This window comes from Triticum dicoccoides, chromosome 1B (genome assembly GCF_002162155.2).
Source record: "Triticum dicoccoides isolate Atlit2015 ecotype Zavitan chromosome 1B, WEW_v2.0, whole genome shotgun sequence".
Taxonomy (NCBI): Eukaryota; Viridiplantae; Streptophyta; class Magnoliopsida; order Poales; family Poaceae; genus Triticum; species Triticum dicoccoides.
Genome location: NC_041381.1, coordinates 589000737 through 589019211, shown reverse-complemented (window position 1 = coordinate 589019211; position 18475 = coordinate 589000737). Strand labels below are relative to the sequence as shown.

The 18475-nt window shown below is 45.4% G+C and overlaps 1 protein-coding gene and 1 pseudogene across 2 annotated transcripts; one reads left to right on the top strand and one right to left on the bottom strand.

The window, feature by feature from the left end:
* The first annotated feature begins 1666 nt into the window (after positions 1-1666).
* Positions 1667-5295, top strand: LOC119348934 (protein FAR1-RELATED SEQUENCE 9-like). 2 transcript variants are annotated; one of them, XM_037616939.1, is made up of 5 exons: positions 1667-1817; positions 1983-2096; positions 2221-2289; positions 2713-2775; positions 2872-5295. In XM_037616939.1, the coding sequence occupies exons 2-5, from the start codon at positions 2031-2033 to the stop codon at positions 5002-5004; spliced, it is 2331 nt and encodes a 776-aa protein (XP_037472836.1). In that variant the 5' UTR covers positions 1667-1817; positions 1983-2030; the 3' UTR covers positions 5005-5295. The 2 variants fall into 2 exon arrangements, with proteins under 2 accessions (XP_037472836.1, XP_037472835.1); XM_037616938.1 differs by having other exon boundaries at positions 1667-1828.
* A 1199-nt stretch (positions 5296-6494) lies between these two features.
* Positions 6495-10576, bottom strand: LOC119309429 (annotated as a pseudogene).
* Between the last annotated feature and the right edge of the window lie 7899 nt (positions 10577-18475).

Below are 18475 nucleotides of genomic sequence, written 5' to 3'. Positions count from 1 at the left end.
AGAAATAAAAATTACATCCAGATTCGTAGACCACCTAGCGACGACTACAAGCACTGAAGCGAGCCGAAGGCGCGCCGCCGTCATCACCCCTCCATCGCCGGAGTCGGGCACAACTTGTTGTAGTAGACAGTCGGGAAGTCGTCATGCTAAGGCCCCATAGGACCAGCGCACCAGAATAGCAACCGTCGCCGAAGAAGAATAACATAGGTTGGAAGGATTCAACCCGAAGACACACGAACGTAGACGAACAACGACGAGAACCGAGCAAATCCACCAAAGATAGATCCGCTGGAGACACACCTCCACACGTCCACCAACGATGCTAGATGCACCGCCGGAATGGGGGCTAGACGGGGAGACCTTTATTCCATCTTCAGGGAGCCGTCGCCGTCTCGCCTTCCTGAGCATGACACAAACCCTAACAAGACAGGAAAAAACGATTGAAAACGGAGCCCTCCCGCCGGCCCTTGGCAGGATCCACTGCGCCCCCATAGCCCTAGGGCCACCGGAGACGAGGCGGACCTGCGGCGGCGTCGGCGAGAGGCAGAAACCCTAGCTAGCTAGGGTCAACAACCAAGTCAATAGACTCGCTAGGTCTGGGAGTGCGAAGGTGGACACTGCCTTGGGCCCTGACTGTGTGTCGAGCCCATTCAAAACTGTACCTAGGTTACAACTAAAAAAAACGCCACGCCCCGGGCATGGCCCCTGGGGGCCCGGGGCCCAGATCCGCCCCTGGAGAGACGCCTTAGGATTAACCATATTCAACACACTTTTTTTGTTGTTTTGTGTGAACACCGAGGCCATCGCCAGCGAGGGTGAGAAAGAGGATAAGCGGCAACACAAATACGATGCATCGCAAAAATAAAGGAGATGAACCTATTGTGGTCTTGAGTGATGGTTGTCGAGTTAAGAGTGTGTGTTATATTTTCTCTTCCGTTGCAACGCACGGGCTCTTTTGCTAGTAATTTCCAAAAAATAATAATTAAAATATAAGAAATAACATAAGGAATTAACTTATGGAGAATGTGCTAAAGATTCTCTAATAACACCAACTTTATGATATCAAATACAGTCATCATTGCCCCATTGTTACACGCAGCGGCTCAAGCATGTGCGTGCATAACGACTGCATAGCAACAGCGAGATCACTAATTGAGAGCACACACTTGATTTCGTTCTCAAAGAAGTGGTAACATGTGTACTTGTGCCTGACCATGTGGAGGCCGCCGCCGTCGACACGCACAATCTCTACGCCAGTGAGCACGGCAAACAATGTGTCATCGGCATCAAACGACTTGGCAGCACAGAACTTGCCGCCGCCGAGGCTCACCAGCTCGACAGTCATCAGACCCTAGTCCTCTCCTGTCGGCGTGTTCAAATCTTCAAAGACATGCCGCCATTCCTCCACGTGCCACGACGTATCGAAGCAGTAGGTGCCGATGTTCTTGCCCAAGTTGGCTCCCCATGACACGTGCTCCCTCCGTTCGGAATTACTTATCATAAAAATAAATGAAAATGGATGTATTTATAACTAAAATGCATTTAGATATATTCATTTTTTAGACGAGTAATTTCGAACGGAGTGAGTAGATGGTGAGCCTTTAAGCTAGGGTTAAAGATGCACTAATAGGTGGACGTTCACCGCATACACGGGGGCGCACTCGATCCTTCCACCTGGAACTATTCTCCCCTCCTTCCCATCTGATTCTCTCTCTATCCAGCAGCCGGCCGCCGCACCGCACCGCCGCCTCTCTCCCCGTCCGCCTCTGTCTTCTTCTCCCCTCGTCTCCTCGCACGTCGCGGCCGCGGCCGCTCAGGTTACGTACAGGTTCCAATCCCTCTCTTCTCGTCTGCCCTCGAGGATCCGGATCTAGCCCCCTCCTCCTCCTCTTCCTCCCTCTTCTCCGCACAACCAGCGCGGCGGCGGATGTTTGATTGAGAGCATTGCTGACACTTACCATCTTCTTTTCTTTTTTCATCAGGTGCCAAACCCCCCAAATCAGAAGCAGTGAGCCGCCGCCGATGCACGGATGCAGGCAACAGACAATTTCGGGGAACAGACATCGGGGCCTGTTCCTGCAACCAATTTCGAACAAGTATGTATAACCACCAATAAATTTGCCTGGGGAATTATTTGCATATCGCCGAAAATCTTGGACTGTATGAGCGTGTATCTATTCTAACCACAGGTGGAAATGAACTTTCACGAAATTGGTGCAGGTTGTGATGACCTATCCGGACCGGGCCCTAGAGCCGAGCCACTCGGGAGCAGGGCTGCGCATGGAAAAGGTATCGCTTGAACGCGTCTGCTTTACAGTGTGCATTCCTCCGTTGATGATTTACTATTACAAGAGAAATATGCACTTGTCAGAATCAAATGGCATTGCTCCTCGGCAACATTACTATATTACTACAAGCTCAGCATTTTGCTCTCACGCGTAACACATGTCAGTAAAATTGACGGGGAAGCAAATGGCATTTGCAAGTAACTGATTACGGCATTCTACGCCATTACTATATGTTCCTTCTGTGGTTGAGCTTCTGCTCAGCACATGTAGTTGATAACATTATGGGTTTCTTCTGGTGGTAGAAACCGGGGAGGACCTAGGCTTTGACACCTTTCCCTTAAAATACATCACTACTGTACTGACTATATATTTTAGAATGCCCTCATGCCTGGTTTGACTAGGAAATAATTATTTACTTACACAGAAACACGTCGGCAAACAAGCAATCCCGGAAGGAGGTCTCCAGTCGATTGGTGAAATTAATCAGGTATGGAAACCAAGCACAAGTACTGCTCTGTCAAACAAGTGGAATTCAATATGGCATTACATTGTGGCTTAACAGAGATTGTTCTCTTGACTGCAGGGACATGCATCAAATGGTATTGGCACAACTGTGCAAGGACTGTTGGCAGATATGTTGCATAAACAAACCAACTCGGTGGACCCTACAGTGCAGCAAGCTGAAGAACAAGACCAATTACACGATGTCACAGAAGGGCATGAATTGTGTAGCAATGATACAAGCAGTGGAAGCGATGCAGGTAGCAGCTCTGGGAGCGAGTTGGATACTGAACTAGGAAAATGCTTTTACCCTAGTATCGAGGCATTGGAGAATTCAAGACCACCAGAAGTTGGAATGAAATTTCCTACCCTTGAAGATGCAGAACGTTTCTATAGCACACATGCTATGCTAACTGGTTTTGCAGCAAGGAGGGGAACTAATTACAAGAGAAGGAAGTTTCACCTACTATGCAACAGAAGTGGTAAATTAAAGCCAACTCAGGACCTGCAGAGGAAGAGGAAGGTTAATGTTTTGGGCTCACAGTGCCAAGCAAAGGTGATAGTGAAGCTCCATAATGAGCAATGGGAGTTCACAGGAGTTAAGCACGAGCACAACCATCCATTATGTCCATCCCCATCGCTCACGAGTTTCTTTTTGGATCATAAATACTTGTCAAGTGAAGAAAAGTTATTTCTAAGAGTTCTGCAACAAAGTAGGGTAAATCCAAGGAAAGCTATGAATATTTTCCAGAGAATGAGAAGCAACTTTGGAAATGTATCATCATCAAACGAGAAAGATATGAGCAATTCACAGTGTGTAGACCAATGGAGAAAAGAAAATTCAGATGTTGAAACCTCACTGAAGCGCTTCAAAGAACTGGAGCTGCGGAACCTAGGATTTTCCTACACCATGCAAAAAGATGAAGATAACATAGTTAGGACTCTTTTCTGGACTGATGCAAGGTCGAAAGTAGATTATGAGATTTTTGGAGATTTCATAGCGTTTAGCACTACCTATAGCACTAATAGGCATAATATGCCTTTCACCCCTATCATTGGAGTGAATAATCATGGGCGAATCCTTGTGTTTGGATGTGCCTTGCTACAAGATCAGAAAGCTGAAACCTTCAAATGGATGTTCCAGACTTTCTTGCATGTGATGAGAGGGAAACTGCCAAAAACAATCATAATAGACCAGGATGAAGGTATGGTGAAAGCAATTGCAGAGGTCATGCCACAAGTAAGACACAGGCTTTGCAAGTTCAGCGTGATGCGAAAAGCACAGGAAATCCTAGGGGCCTTCATGGCAGCAAGGGGCAACATGAATGCAGAGCTGCACAGCTTGGTAGACAACTCACTGACAGAAAAGGAATTTGAAGAGGGATGGGCTGTGCTCATTGAGAGATATGATGCAAGTGAAAACGAGTACCTCCGACTCATGTGGAAAACAAGGAAAAACTGGGTGCCTGTTTATTTCCAGGCAGATTTCTACCCATTCGTCGAGTCAGCTGAACATGGTGAGGGGTCAAACTTATTATTCAAAGACAATGTGCTTCCTAAGGACAGAATCGAGAAGTTTATCGAGCAATATGAGAGGATACAAGAGGGCATAGTAAAAACAGAGGAAGAGGATACATTGCAGTCAGCAACTGAACCAGCATACTTCTCCATGCAGCCAATAGAAAAGCATGCAGCGCGTATATACACAAGGCAAATATTTCTGAGAGTACAGAAAGAGCTATACTATTCTACAGCACTCAATGCACATGAGATACAAGGTGGAGCAGCGTATAGACTCGAAAAGGTCTTCGACTACGAGAACCCTGAGTTTGACAGAAACTCTTTTGAAGTGCTAGTTGAACCTGGCACCCACACATTCAAGTGCCAATGCGCAAAGTTTACCAGGGATGGGATTTTATGCTGCCACATATTCAGAGTTTTCACACAGCTCGGAGTCATCGAAATACCAGCGCAGTACATAGTGCCCAGATGGGCCCGTGAATTCAGAGAGGAACGGCTGAAAGAGTACGAGGAGAAATGCTCGAAGAGAACAGAAGACAGAAAGAGATGTGCGATGCTATTGGGTAAAATGGCCGACATCGGCAAGGGGGTATGCGCGGACAGTGCGAAAAGCGGCTGCTTCATGCTCGAACTGGACAAGGTTCAAGAAAAGTTGGTGGGTGCTGATGATCAGATCGTATTGTGGAGCAAATGAGAGTTAGCGAGTTTGGTTGATGTCTTTATCCTGGGACGAAGTAGAATAGTTAGCATGTTCAGTTTAGCGTATGATAGAGGTAAGATTCCAGGAAAATGTAGGGTAGTCTTGTGTGAGACTCGGTAGTGATGAGGACTGGATACCTCTGATCATCCAACATTTTTGCCTGCTATGTGTTTTCTTCTGTTCCTCCTCTTATATGACAGCACATTCTGTCGAGTTCAGGTCGTGTATCCTGATTGTGGCCATTATCGAGGAACTTGATAAAATGGCATTCTTTTCTTTGGCGCTCGACTCAGGAGCACACCTTTCCTTTGCTTAGATAAAATGGCACACGTTTGGTTGTCAATTAGATCAAAATGACACATGTTGAGTTTTCCCCTGCATCTTGAGGTCTGGGCCCACTCGTCAGTTATTTTGTATGAAATTGCCCTTCCTATCAGCAATAGGGCCGGCCAATCGCAAGGCAGATCCGGTCCTACCACTAGGAAGTCAACAAAAAATGCTTCTCTTGATTTGTGTAACAGTGGCCCTCTCCTTCTGAATGCATAATAGCATGGGTGTATTGCTATGGCAGCAGGGACCCCTACTTCTCCAGCAAGGGTTGCTGTGAAGGTTGCAAAGAAGATCGCTCGGAAGACGAAGAAAAGAGTCTAAAATGTCATTGTGAAGCTTGAGATGATCACACTTTTGGTCTGAATTTGTGCTTTTCAATGTCATTGTGATGCCGTCGTGTACTAGTTGGGGGAGAACTACTCTATGTTTCTGGATGCAACTGGTGAGATGAGGACTCCAAACTTATGGTTGAACTGTAGCTGCTGCCTGTTGATATGGGAAATTCTTTTAGCTGATGTTTTGTTGATATATGGATGTAATCAAAATTTTGGCTGCATTTTCGCCAAAAATGTTAGACATGTCCTGCCCTAGTTTTGTACTACCATTTAAACACCATTTAGCCGCACATCAACCAAGATTTTGTCCACATTGTTTTGTTACACGTCCATATCAACAGGCAGCAGCTACAGCCAGAATTTTATCAAACAGCTGCAGAGAGGGAGCAGCAAGCCTGGAAGGCGTGCAAGCCTGGAAGGCGTGTAATTTCAAATGCGGTGATGACTCCAGTATACTACTCCCTCCGTCCCAAAATTCTTGTCTTGAATTTGTCTAGATACGGATGTATCTAACATTAAAATGTAACTAGATACATCCGTATTTAGACAAATCTAAGACAAGAATTTTAGGATGGAGGGAGTATATATTATAGGCCGTTCCCCTGTTGAATTTGTGACGATTCGCATGCTGGCTCAAATGTTTGCCTTGGAAACTACATAGCTCCAAGATAAAAGTTTCCAAACCCACGACGATTGCCTTACAACAGTGCGAAAGCACATCTGGCACTGGAAAGGCCTGAGAGCCTGTCAGCGGCTGGCCATACAACAATCCTGAGAACGCCGTGCAAAAAAGCATAGAAATCTACAGATATACCCAAATTCAACGGCACCTTACATCCTGGCGTTTCGTCGGGAACCGACCGATACGACTCTAGGTAACTTCAGCATGGAAAATGAAAATCGCACCCATATTTACAAGTTTCACCAGGAATTTATCTGTCTGGCATCATCTCATCTGCATTTGTTCATGTCAGCAACACGTTTGCGTGCTAGTAACTGTTAGTATTACCAGATCCTTTTTCGTCCCCAACTGTCAGCTACCGTCGGCGACATCTTCCAGCCTCTGCCCGACGACATAACGGGCGTCCCTGATAGAATCATGGAGTTTGGCACACAACGCTTTGGCAAGATAGAAGCCGAGGCTGCCCAGCCACACGAAACGGTACACCGACGAGTTCATGGCGACGGAGTACCCGAATCTCGGGAAGACCCCCTTGGCAAGCACATAGGGAACACCCAGAGCAGCGAGTAGCTTCGTGACGATAGGCATGCACACATCTTGCAAGAACCACCACATTGGTGCGATCCCTGAATACCAATCTGCCTTTGCCTGGTTAAGCTTTGGGCCCCACCTTTCGTCGATGAAGTAGGCTCGCAAGCATCTGGCCCTTGTCCGACGAGCCTTCAAGACAGAAACAAACTCAGAAATTAAATAATTTTCCTATTTTCGGACAATAACCTAATCAGAGTGCTTTGGGAATCAGTTGCATGCTACCTTATGAGTGTGGCGGTTAGAAATAGCGATGATTGTGTGAGTGCTTGGCGTCGCATAGGGGACAAGGAAAGAGGGGATTGTCCGAGTCTAATAATGGGCGTAACGAAGACATGCCAAACTTTTGAAATGATATGTGGCTAAAATGAAAATGTGAATGTGTTATTTTTAGTATTCACTTTAGCAGTGGGATTTTCACAACCAGTACAATTTTTGTGCCATGTAGCAATATGTCAGGTTCGGTACATACGTGATAATAATATAGGCTAAGAGGTCAGAAAGTGACAAGTGAAGTTGGACTTGGAACTCACCTGCTTCCCCCAGATTTTCAGAAATAGACACCCCAGGCCCCAATAGTAGGAAAGGCCTACAACTGGAACGTCATCATCAAACCCAGTGAATGGTGATATTAGTGATAGATCAACCAGCAGCCCGGTCAGGAAAGGAGCGATGACAAGCTGACAGCAGTCATAAGTTATTCAGCTATAGCATAGTAGAAAATAAAATATGAAGGAAACCACCTGAGTAAATTGCTCACCCATAAGAACACAACCAGATAGCGATTCAGGGCTACAAGGTGTGTTCTCCCAGAAGTCATGTAGGCAAATGAATCTCTAGAGGCGGCAATGACAGTTGATATGGTGCCAAATCCAATAGCCAAAGCAAGCATATCTAAGAGAAAATATCGACAAATAAGCCAAAACAAGGTTAAAAAATATTTTCTTGTTTTTAAGCAAGTCCAACCATCCAAATGACCATCTCTGAACAATCATTACCATCGGATTTCAGTCCACCTGCTAGTGGCAGCCGAGTGATGGCATGCCCAATTGAGATTGGAAAAATGAGCACAGCCAAATTGAATATCACAATAGTCAACCATGCAAGCACCACACTTAGGATTGTAGCAACTGCAACTGATCTCCTGGTACAATGTACAAGAAGGTAAGTATCCACTCAAAAGTTGTGCAAGCAACACCTCTTGGTTTGCAAACACTTCAATGCACTGACTTGTGAAAGTAATAAGTGAGCAGACAAGTACAGCCAACAAACAATGAGATTAGAGAAAAGATCATGCAGAGCGATTGGTAAAGGTCTGGAGATCAGGTATAGAGCATTTGCTGAATAATTGACGAGTACACACTACAAAGTGTCCCATAGGGAAGAATTGACTTGCCCCTAAGAACAGGATATTTACTTCCCTAACAAACCATATCCTTATCTTCCTATTTAAACCTATTTCTTTCCTAACGAAATGGCACAGCCAAACTAGATGCGGCAAGCGAAAAATGATGTGCAGTGTGCAATTCCGTAAATGAACAAAACTACAGGGGTTTACCTTCCATCCTTAGCTTCACTGATCCTATCATACTGGTCTTCTGGTGCGACACTACTCCCAATATCATCATGTCCAGATGCACCAACGGGCCAGATACTCAACGAATCTGACAAGCCTAGAGCATGTCCAGTAGTGACAAAGGAATACCGGGTTACCTTCTTCACTAACCACTCAAGGTATACAAGTGCCTTAGTGTTATCAATGAGAAACGTCAGAAGAAGAGCATGAGAAACCGAATCGACATAGTTTCGTGGCGCTTGCCAAAATGATATGCCCTTTGCACCGCAATTGAAGTAGCTGCCAATCACAGACAGTAAAACAAAGTGTTAGTCTTCAAAATCAGGCAAATACACCAGATAACATAAATTTAGAATACTTACGTGATATGAAATGGGAACAACTCCGGCACCAATAGCCCGCCAATTTGAATAGGAACAAGAATGACCAAAACCATAGAGATAATTCCAACAAAAAGAATATGAAGCTTCTTGAGATAAAATTTGTAGAATGGTTCGTGAGCTTCATAGTGGACAAAGGGAATGGCAATTCCTGGCCTCAGTACCTATTGACAACAAAATCAGCACCCATTATACCCTGAACTGTATACTGAACATACTATTGACAATTCCTGGTCACGGATATAACATGGTACATACCTTATCAATAAGTCTGAAGAATCTAAGGCCGAGGTGCCAAAAGATGCATCCAAAATACCAATGAAGAACAGTTGAAGCAAAAGATGAAGCAAGCATAAGCTTGAACCTCTGAGACATTGTTGCACCAAACATTTCTGAAGTGCAAATATCAAGCGCCCAGCCAAAGAACACTGGGTGTAATATTTTTGCGCTCAGCAGATTAAGACAGAAATTGGCAGCAGGAATAGAGCGTACGACCCCTCTGAGAAATATACCAGGCAGCCTTAAAATGAATACTGTGTTTTGAGCAACAATCGAGGCGACGGAGGGGATAGAACCTACGACCCCTCTGAGAATTATACCAGGCAGCCTTAAAATGAAAACTGCAGTTTGAGCAACAATCGAGGCGACAGAGGGGCGGAGGGACAGCAGATAGTGCACTTGAGCAAAGGACCTGGCAAGCGCGAAGAGCCATCCCCCGAGAGTGATGAGGTGCATGACAAGTGCTGGGACGAGGCAGATAAGGAGGAGCAACAGATCCATGAGTTTGTGGGAGAAACCCGCGATGAACTCAGTAACAGGCAGCCTCACAGGGGGTCTGCAGCGTACACAGGTCGGATGGAGATGTCGTTGTTGCACAGCTGAAATGATACCATCAAACACATCAACATCACAAAAAAATCACATCAAAATGAACACGAAGATGAATTAACCGCAATCCCAGCAAGAATATGACAAGAACTTATTACATTGCAAAAGGGGGATATTTTCAGTGAGGAATCATGGCAATGGCAATTGGCAACGGTCAGCACACAGAATCACAAGACATCTTTCAGTAGTTGGGGTTGAAATTAAAATTAGCTGTGCAAAGGGCGGGTCACAGGCACACAGCAACATGATGAAGGGGATCATTCGTGATGCTGACAACGTATTTACACTGCAGCAGTATGACAATGGCGTATCACATTGCAAAAGGGGACATTTTTGGTGAGGAATCATCATATGGCAAAACATTTACCAAGCACGCACGCACACGGGACTGAAACTCGCAGCGAGCGAGATGAACCTGAACTGAGTAAAGCACGCGCGACCACAGCAACAGCACGAGCTTAGCAGCCATTCAAAGCGGCCGCGGACGCCGAGAAAGGAAGAAACCCTAGGCGGGCGAGGAGAGATGACTGGAGGCGATACCTCGCATTGGGGTCGCTGGCGGGTGGCGAGCCAGCGGAGCTGGCAGTCGTCGTGGACGAACCTGATGCTGCCGCGGCAGGCGCAGGGGTGGCGCAGGGGGCGGCCCGCCTCGGCCGGGAGGCGGCAGATGCGGCATTGCGCCTCCTCCTCCCCGTCTTCGTCTCCGGGGCCGTCCGCCGCGGGGAGCGCCGTCTCCGGCGGAGAGGCGCCGGCGGCCATTGGCTGGCTTGGCACCCGCGAAGGAAGCTTTTTCCGTCGCCTCGAGCACGGCGACACAGGCAGTGGGGGTTTAGGCGAGTTATGGAGATACTATACTTCGGGCAGTGGTAACGAATCAGTATTACTATTCGATTTTTTTTCATGTCAGTATCATGTTGTTTGGGGCTAAATGTTGTAAAAGAGTCTCAACATCGTATTGATGGTGTATTTGACCGTTGAGGCCCATCTGTCAGGGGCTGGTTGGCATGTTATTTTATGAAAAAAAACCTTGCTTTCTATTTAATCACGCATATGTCCTTGTCCGGCAAAAGAAGTCTTTTGTTCATGTAGGATACTGGCGCCTTATAACAACAATTGGTTGTTAAACGGGCTGCATGCCTTTTTACACTGCCAGGTTTTAGAAAGAGGCAAGAGCACTAGAGACCCAGAAACTTGCATTGGATATGATGGTTTAGTCCATAAACTTGCAAAAGGTGATTAACTAATCCACAAACTTGCAAACTATGTGATGGTTTAGTCCACAACCAATCAGAGACGGACAATTGGCACCCAGCTGGCTGCTGCGTGGCACACCTGGTTGGACCAGCTCTTTTGCGAAAACCCCCTAAATGTTTCTAGAAATGACGCCTGCAGTCCCTATCTGGCCCTCCCTTGGTTATTTTTTTTGAGAAACTTGACAGTAGGGCGAAAAACCCTACTGTTTTTCATATATCTATATAAATGGGGTGTTTACATAGACATATCCAACAGATCCTCACAAGGTGCAATGTGCACCTAGTGTGTAACTAGTCAACAAAGAGGAGTGAGACTGCTGTCTATACAATAGAGTTACAAAAGTTAAGCAAGGCAGCTATATGAGCTGCTTTAACCCTATGTTGGAGAAGCTTGATGTCCTCTTTGAAGCGGTTTAACCAGGACCCCACACTAGGAGCCACCCCTCTAAAATGCTTGTTGTTCCTCTCTTTCCAAATGCTCCAGGCCGAAGTTAGGAATGTTTCAAAGAAGAATTGGTTCGGCCAGGAGTGATCAGTAGCTTGAGGAGATCTAGCCGGTTATGAAAGGGGCCCCAGTCAATATGAAGTTTGGCCCAACAGGTTTGGCTAAAGGGGCAGGTGAAGATCATATGATCCACGGTCTCCTCAACACGTTGGCCACAGAGGATGCACTCAAACTTGTCGCCGATATTGTAGTGCCTTCTTTTAAGTATATTGTGAGTGTTGAGTCTATCAAGGAATAGGAGCCAGCCGAACACTTTGATTTTCATAGTGCATCGTGACTTCCAAAGATTTTTGAACACAGGGTGCGCCACCACGTCCCTGAAGTAATTGTTGTAATAGTCCTTTGGCATGTAGCATGCCGAGCCCCAGGAGTAGTTCCAAACATCATGCAGCGAGGTTGATGGAGATATCCAAAATGGAGGGGATGACATGGACTGGATCTCCTCGAGTGCCTGCGGTGAGACTGGTAGATGAAAGGTTTCATGCAGCTCCGTGCACATCATCGCCTCAGCCACTGACAAATCTTCATGAATAGCATAGGAAAAGGCTCGAGGATGAGAGCCTTGGAGGATTTCCTCTTTCCACAAATCTTTCCAAAAGAGAGTCGTTTCTCCATCAACCACTTGAACACATGTGATTCCTCGAAATATGGGAGTGAGTTTTAGGATATCCTTCCACCAGAAGGAGCCAATCGAATCCACTACATGAGGGATCTTGCCAACGTAAAGATTGTCCCAAATAAGATTCACCCACGAGACATCCTGCTTGTTGAAGAATTTGTGCAAGAATTTGGGCAACAGGGCCTCATTATGAATCCGAATATTGATCACACCCAGACCACCTTTTTTCTTTGGCCTACAAACCAATTCCCAAGCAGCCAAAGAGTTGCATTTGTCCCCTTGCTCCATTTTCTTAGTCCAAAGACATCTGCGTCTGATCTTGTCCAGGATCTCAATGAGCTTGGGTGGAAACTTAAGCGTGCACATGGCGAACACTAAAAGAGACGTGACCGAGGCATTCAGCCAGGAGAGCTTGCCACCATATGACATCATCGCAATAGTGGCTGTAAGTTGTCTTTCTAGTCTGCTTACCAAAGGCATGAGCTCATGTATCGTGGGTTTAGTCGTGCCAAGTGGGAGGCCCAGGTAGGTGAAAGGCATTGATCCAATGGTGCATCCAAAAACTCTGGCCAGATTCGCCGTGGTAGCCAAGTCTAGGTTGATTGGGATTAGGGTGGATTTATGGAAGTTGATCTTAAGCCCAATGGATGAGGCATAGTCAGATAGGAGCTGTTTGATCAAAGCAGCTTGTTGGACGCATGCAGGTAGGACAATGAGTGTGTCATCCGCATATTGGAGGACAGGATAATCTGTTTGTCGTCTGCAAGGAAAAGGAAGGTGTATACGGCCTTGTCTGAACACGTCATTGATTGCTGCCTGGAGTAACTCAGCCGCAAGGACAAAGATTAGGGGGGACAACGGATCTCCTTGCCGAACCCCACACTTGCAGAGAAACTGTCGGCCCGGGACCCCATTGAGGAGAACTGAAGATCGGCTAGAGGAGAAGAGGCAGTTGATCCAAGCAATCCATCGATCGCTAAACCCTATATGCCACATTATATTGATCATGTGCTCATGAGCAATGGTATCGAAGGCTTTGGCGAAGTCAAGCTTCAGCAGAACAATCCCCCTTCCAGAAGTATGGCACTGATGGATATATTGGTAGGCCCATGCAAGACAATCTTGAATTGTCCTCCCTTTGAGGAATCCGTACTGATTACGGTGTACCAGCTGTAGAATGACACGTTGGAGGTGGTTTGCAAGTAGCTTAGTGATCAACTTAAGGCAGCAGTTCAGTAGTGTAATGGGTCTGTAATCGTTAACGGACTCAGGCGAATTGACCTTGGGTATTAAGGTAATGAGACCATCGTTGATGCTGGTGATGTCGAGTGTGCCTTCATGAAATTGCTTACAGAGTGCATAAAAGTCATGTTTAATAATAGGCCAACATGCCTTAAGAAATGCAGCACTAAATCCATCAGGTCCAGGGGCACGATCGGGAGGCATTTGTTTAACAATGCTATCAATTTCTTCCTCAGAAAATGGGTCAGTGAGATGGTCAAGGTTGTGTGCCCGAGGGATGATCGACGGAAGATCAAATTTCATGTCACAGGAAGCAGTAGTACCTAACCTTGTTTTATAAGTGGAGTAGAGCAAGGCTTCTTTTCCAGGGTGATCTTCAACCAGAGTACCATCATTCGTACTAAACGAAGCAATGTTATTCTTACGAAATCTCTCAGTTGCAATGGCCTGAATTTTTTTTGTATTTTTGTCGCCAAACTTGATCCAACGTATGGTACAACGTTTTTTCCAATATAACTTCTGGTATTTGAGCAACTTGAGCAAACGAGCTTTAAGGATGTTTCAGAAGTTAGCTTCAGGAATTGTGAGGCATCATTTGTTTTCTAAATCATCCAAATCCGTCAGGACAACATTAAAGTTACTGATCGCAATGGAAAGCTTTGAAATATTTCTACTCCAAACTTTAAGAGCGTGTCTAAGGGCCTTAAACTTGTGGGAGAGCGTAGCAGCCGCGTTTTTGTTATGAACTGGTCTATCCCAATCCTCTTGAACTACCTCCATGAACCCCGAGTGCAAAATCCAGTAAGATTCAAAGCGAAACCGTTTACTATGAGGGATTTTAGTTTCAATAGATACCACACAAGGGATATGGTCAGACACAGGTTTTCTGAGAGGTTTAACCAGGGTTTTAGGATATGTGTTGGTCCAATGGAGGGAAGTGAAAACCCAATCAATCTGTTCCAAAAGAGGATCAAGTTGCATATTACTCCAAGTATAAGATCTGCCCTGAATCAGAATTTCAATTAACTGCTGCTTGCGAATGATGTCATTGAAAGCGATCATGTCATTTATATTCCCCCCGGCTTGTTACGGTTGTCAGGAGCTCGCATATAGTTGAAATCCCCAAGTAGAAGCCAATCTTGCCCAGGAGGAATATCTACATCATAAAGCCAGGAGGTAAACGTATCTCGATCATCCCCCGCACAAGGACCCTCCCCCCACATGGTCGGGAAATCACTTCGCCTTAGTTGCAGGAGCCGCGGGAAGTGGCGACGGTGCCCGTTCCCCTGACGTCAGCGACGGCGGCGACGTCACCGGCCATCGCGGCGGCCATGGAGCCACCAGAATCCGTCGGCTTCTTCCGCGAACCGGACGCATTTCCACCAGATTATGGTAAGGCCCGCCCTCCTGCACCTCTTCTTTCCATCTGCTTTTTTGGCACTCGTCATGGTTGGTCGCCGGGGTTGATCGGCACTATTACTCGTCGGGGTTGGTTGCCGGGGTAGATTAGAAGGTTGCTGCGGAGTGGGGTTGGAGGTTCGGTTGCTAGGGTTTATGTTGTTGGAGCAGAGGAAAGTAGGGGTTTAGGGCTCTAAAGTTGATGATTTCTGCCATCAAGTTCAGTTATTTTGCTTATTTTGCTAGGAAAGATGTGGTATTAGGCCTGTACTAGATGTAATGTTGAAGTTGATCCCAAACATGTTGATTCTGAAGATTGTGCCATAAAGTTGGGGGTTTGGGACATAAAATTGGGGTTTTGGGCCATAAAGCTGGGGTTTTGGGGTAGGATAGATGAAAATGTGTGGTTTTTGGGTAGGATAGATGAAAATGTGTGATTTGGGGTAGGGTAGGTCTGGAATCTTTGTAGTTGATGTTACTATTCTGGATATTGTAGTGCTTTGAAAGTCTGAATAATGTTGACACTTCTGAATATTTTCATTGTCTGAATATTGCTGATCATGCTCTGAATTTGTTGTGCAGTGTGTGATGCAGCAATGGGCATGGCTGTGGAATCTACATTCTTCACTTTGCAAATTGAGCATAATGGCATTTTTTGTGGACCAGTAGCAACCTGGAGTATGCAAGTGCTAGTGTGGAGATTCTGGACTATTGCTCTGTTGCTAATTTCTCATATTCATTTATTAAGAAGCATCTACAATGGTTGAGCTATCTAGTGCGGGAGCACCACATCTATTGGTGTAGGCCTGGGTGCCTATTGTCAGAAGGGCTAGTGCCAATTAGAGGAGATGCTGATGTCTAGTACGTGATCACAGCAAGTGCAATCCATAAGGTGCTGGAGATATTGATTGACCATTCAGACTTTATTCAGATTTGTAGGCATGATGTCATATATACAATTCCCACCTCAGTGTCCAGATCATTGGTTGAAATACCTCTCTCAGAGCCAGCAGCTAGTGGAAGTCAGCACATGGAAGTTTCAGTTCAAGCAGCTGGCACATCAAGTGCAAACATGCAAATTGCAGTTTCAAAGCAAGCAGAGACGGTAGGAGAATTGACATATTCAGACTTCAATGATAGTGACTTCAGCATCGATGAGGGAGATGATGATCTGTTTGATGAATACATTGATTTTGGTGTGGACGAAGAGGAGCAAGAAGAGATAGATGATGAGCCTGAATATGTACTTGAGGATGAGGACCTTGATTTGTCAAGAGAAGAAGAAAATAACCTGAAATACAAGTTCAGTGCTTTCAATGCAAATGTGGACATTGACTCTCCTATATTTAGAGTAGGCATGGTCTTTGCAGATGTCAAGCAACTGAGGCAAGCTCTGAATGCATATTCAATAAGGAATAGAGTTGAGATCAAGAAGATAAAGAATGAAAAAACCAGATTGGAGGCAGTGTGCAAGCCTGGTTGTCCATGGATTCTTAAAGCTGGATAATAGGACATGATGCTTTGTGATAAAGGTTTATGTTGCAGTCCACAAGTGTCGGAAGGCATGGGAGTTGAAAGCACTGACAGCCAATTTCCTTACAACATTTTTCATTGATGAATTCAGGGATGACCAAAGGATGGGCCTTGGCACATTTTCAAGGAAGGTTACAAAGGAGCTTCACATTACTGTCAACAGATGGAAGTTAGCTAGGGCTAGGAAACAAGCTCTGAAGATAATTCATGGGGATGAGGATGAACAGTTTAGTAAGTTGTGGGACTACGGTCAGGAACTGAGGACATGTAACCCTGGCTTCACATTTCTTGTGTCTACTCATGTTGTGACAAATGAACAGTACCCAATGGGCAGAAAATGTTTGAAATCAGTGTATTGGTCTTATGATGCTTGCAAAAGAGGTTGGCCTCACAGATGCATGCCTATTATATTTGTTGATGGGTGTCATATGAAGACAAAGTACAAAGGGGTGTTGCTGATTGCTATTGGCATAGATCCTAATGACTGCATATTCCCTCTGGCCATGGGTTGGGTTGAAGTTGAGTGTACTAGTGCTTGGCAATGGTTTTTGACCACTCTTAGAGATGATCTTAATATCATAAACACTTCACCTTTCACAATCATGAGTGACAAGCAGAAGGGATTGATAAATGCAGTGTAAAAGTGTGGCCAGATGCAGAACACAGGTTCTGTGTGAGGCACATTTATCAAAACTTCCATGAGAAGGACAAAGGAGAAGTGCTGAAACAAGACTTATGTGCCGTAGCAAGATCTACTAACAAGCACAAGTGGAGAGCAAAATGTCAGAAGATGGATGAACATAGTGCTACAATTTTTAATTGGACTGGGAGATTGAATCCAAAGACACGGGTGAAAGCATTCTTCAGTGAGTTTCCTAAATGTGACATAGTGTTGAACAACAATTCTGAAGTTTTCAACAGTTACATCTTGGATGCTAGGGAGATGACAGTGCTTTCAATGTTGGAAAATATTCTCTACAAGCTTATGCACAGAATGCAGAGCAAACAAAGAGAAGCAATTGAAAAATGGACAGGACATAGAATCTGTCCCAAGATTCTCAAAAAGCTTGAAAAACATATTGAATATGCAACTAACTGTCTTGTTGCTGGTGCTGGACAAGAACTGTTCAAGGTACAGTCAGGTCCTAACAGCTACAATGTGGACCTTGCCTTGTTCAGATGTGACTGTGGTAGATGGCAGCTGTCAGGAAGGTATGTAGTCATGGAGTTGCATGTATGAGAGAAGAGAGGATTGATCCAGAGGAAATGGTCCATGAGTGCTACTCTGTCCAAACATATTTGAAAGCTTATGGATACAATCTGATGCCTCTTACAGACCCTGAAATGTGGGAGAAGATGGATGGGGATAAAGTGTATCCACCTATCTTCACTAAACAACTAGGAAGGCCAAAAATAGGAAAAAAACACCAAAGGAAAAGATGAAAGGTGGTGTTAGAGTGCTAAACAAAAATGGAGTGACAATGCACTGCTCCATTTGTGGCAGGCCTGATCACAATAGGAAGGGGCACTACAAGTACCAGGAAGCTCAAATGGGACCTAGAGATCCAATAGAAGATGAGGACTATGATGATCCAACATTTGTAGAAGTACATAACTTATTTCTTGCATTTTACATAAATCTTTCTAAACTTCTTTGCTCATCTTCTAACTCATCTCACAAGGCGCATTTCTTGCATTTATTTGTTGTGCAGAACATTTTTCCTCACTTGGCAAACCCTAGCATGGATCCAAGCCAGTTGCCAGACAACATGGTTTCAAGCATGGCCGGGAGGGAGAGATCTCACAGGGCTCCACAAAGGTTCCATGGCCCCCTACCAGAACAATCAACATTTATTGCAGCAGTTGTTGCTGCAATTCCCCAGCCAACAGTCACAACACAGATGAACATTGGGAGAACTGAAAGAGGAGAAGGCTCACAACCTGCTAGCAGAGGAAAAAGAAAAAATGCAGCAGCTGGCACAACTTCAGGTGCAGGGAGGGGCAGAGGAAGAAATGCAGCTGACATATCTTCAGGTACATGGAGGGGCAGAGGAAGAAATGCAGTAGATGGCACAACTTCAGGTGCAAGGAGGGGCAGAAGAAGAAATGGAGCAACTGGCACAACTTTGGTGCAGG

What these genes read in the sequence shown, in the direction of transcription:
- LOC119348934 (XM_037616939.1), top strand. Translation starts at nt 2,031, where the DNA reads ATGCAGGCAACAGACAATTTCGGGGAACAGACATCGGGGCCTGTTCCT. An exon ending in CTGCAACCAATTTCGAACAA is followed by an intron (nt 2,097 to 2,220) that starts GTATGTATAACC and finishes AAATTGGTGCAG; the next exon opens with GTTGTGATGACCTATCCGGA. An exon ending in CAGGGCTGCGCATGGAAAAG is followed by an intron (nt 2,290 to 2,712) that starts GTATCGCTTGAA and finishes TTACTTACACAG; the next exon opens with AAACACGTCGGCAAACAAGC.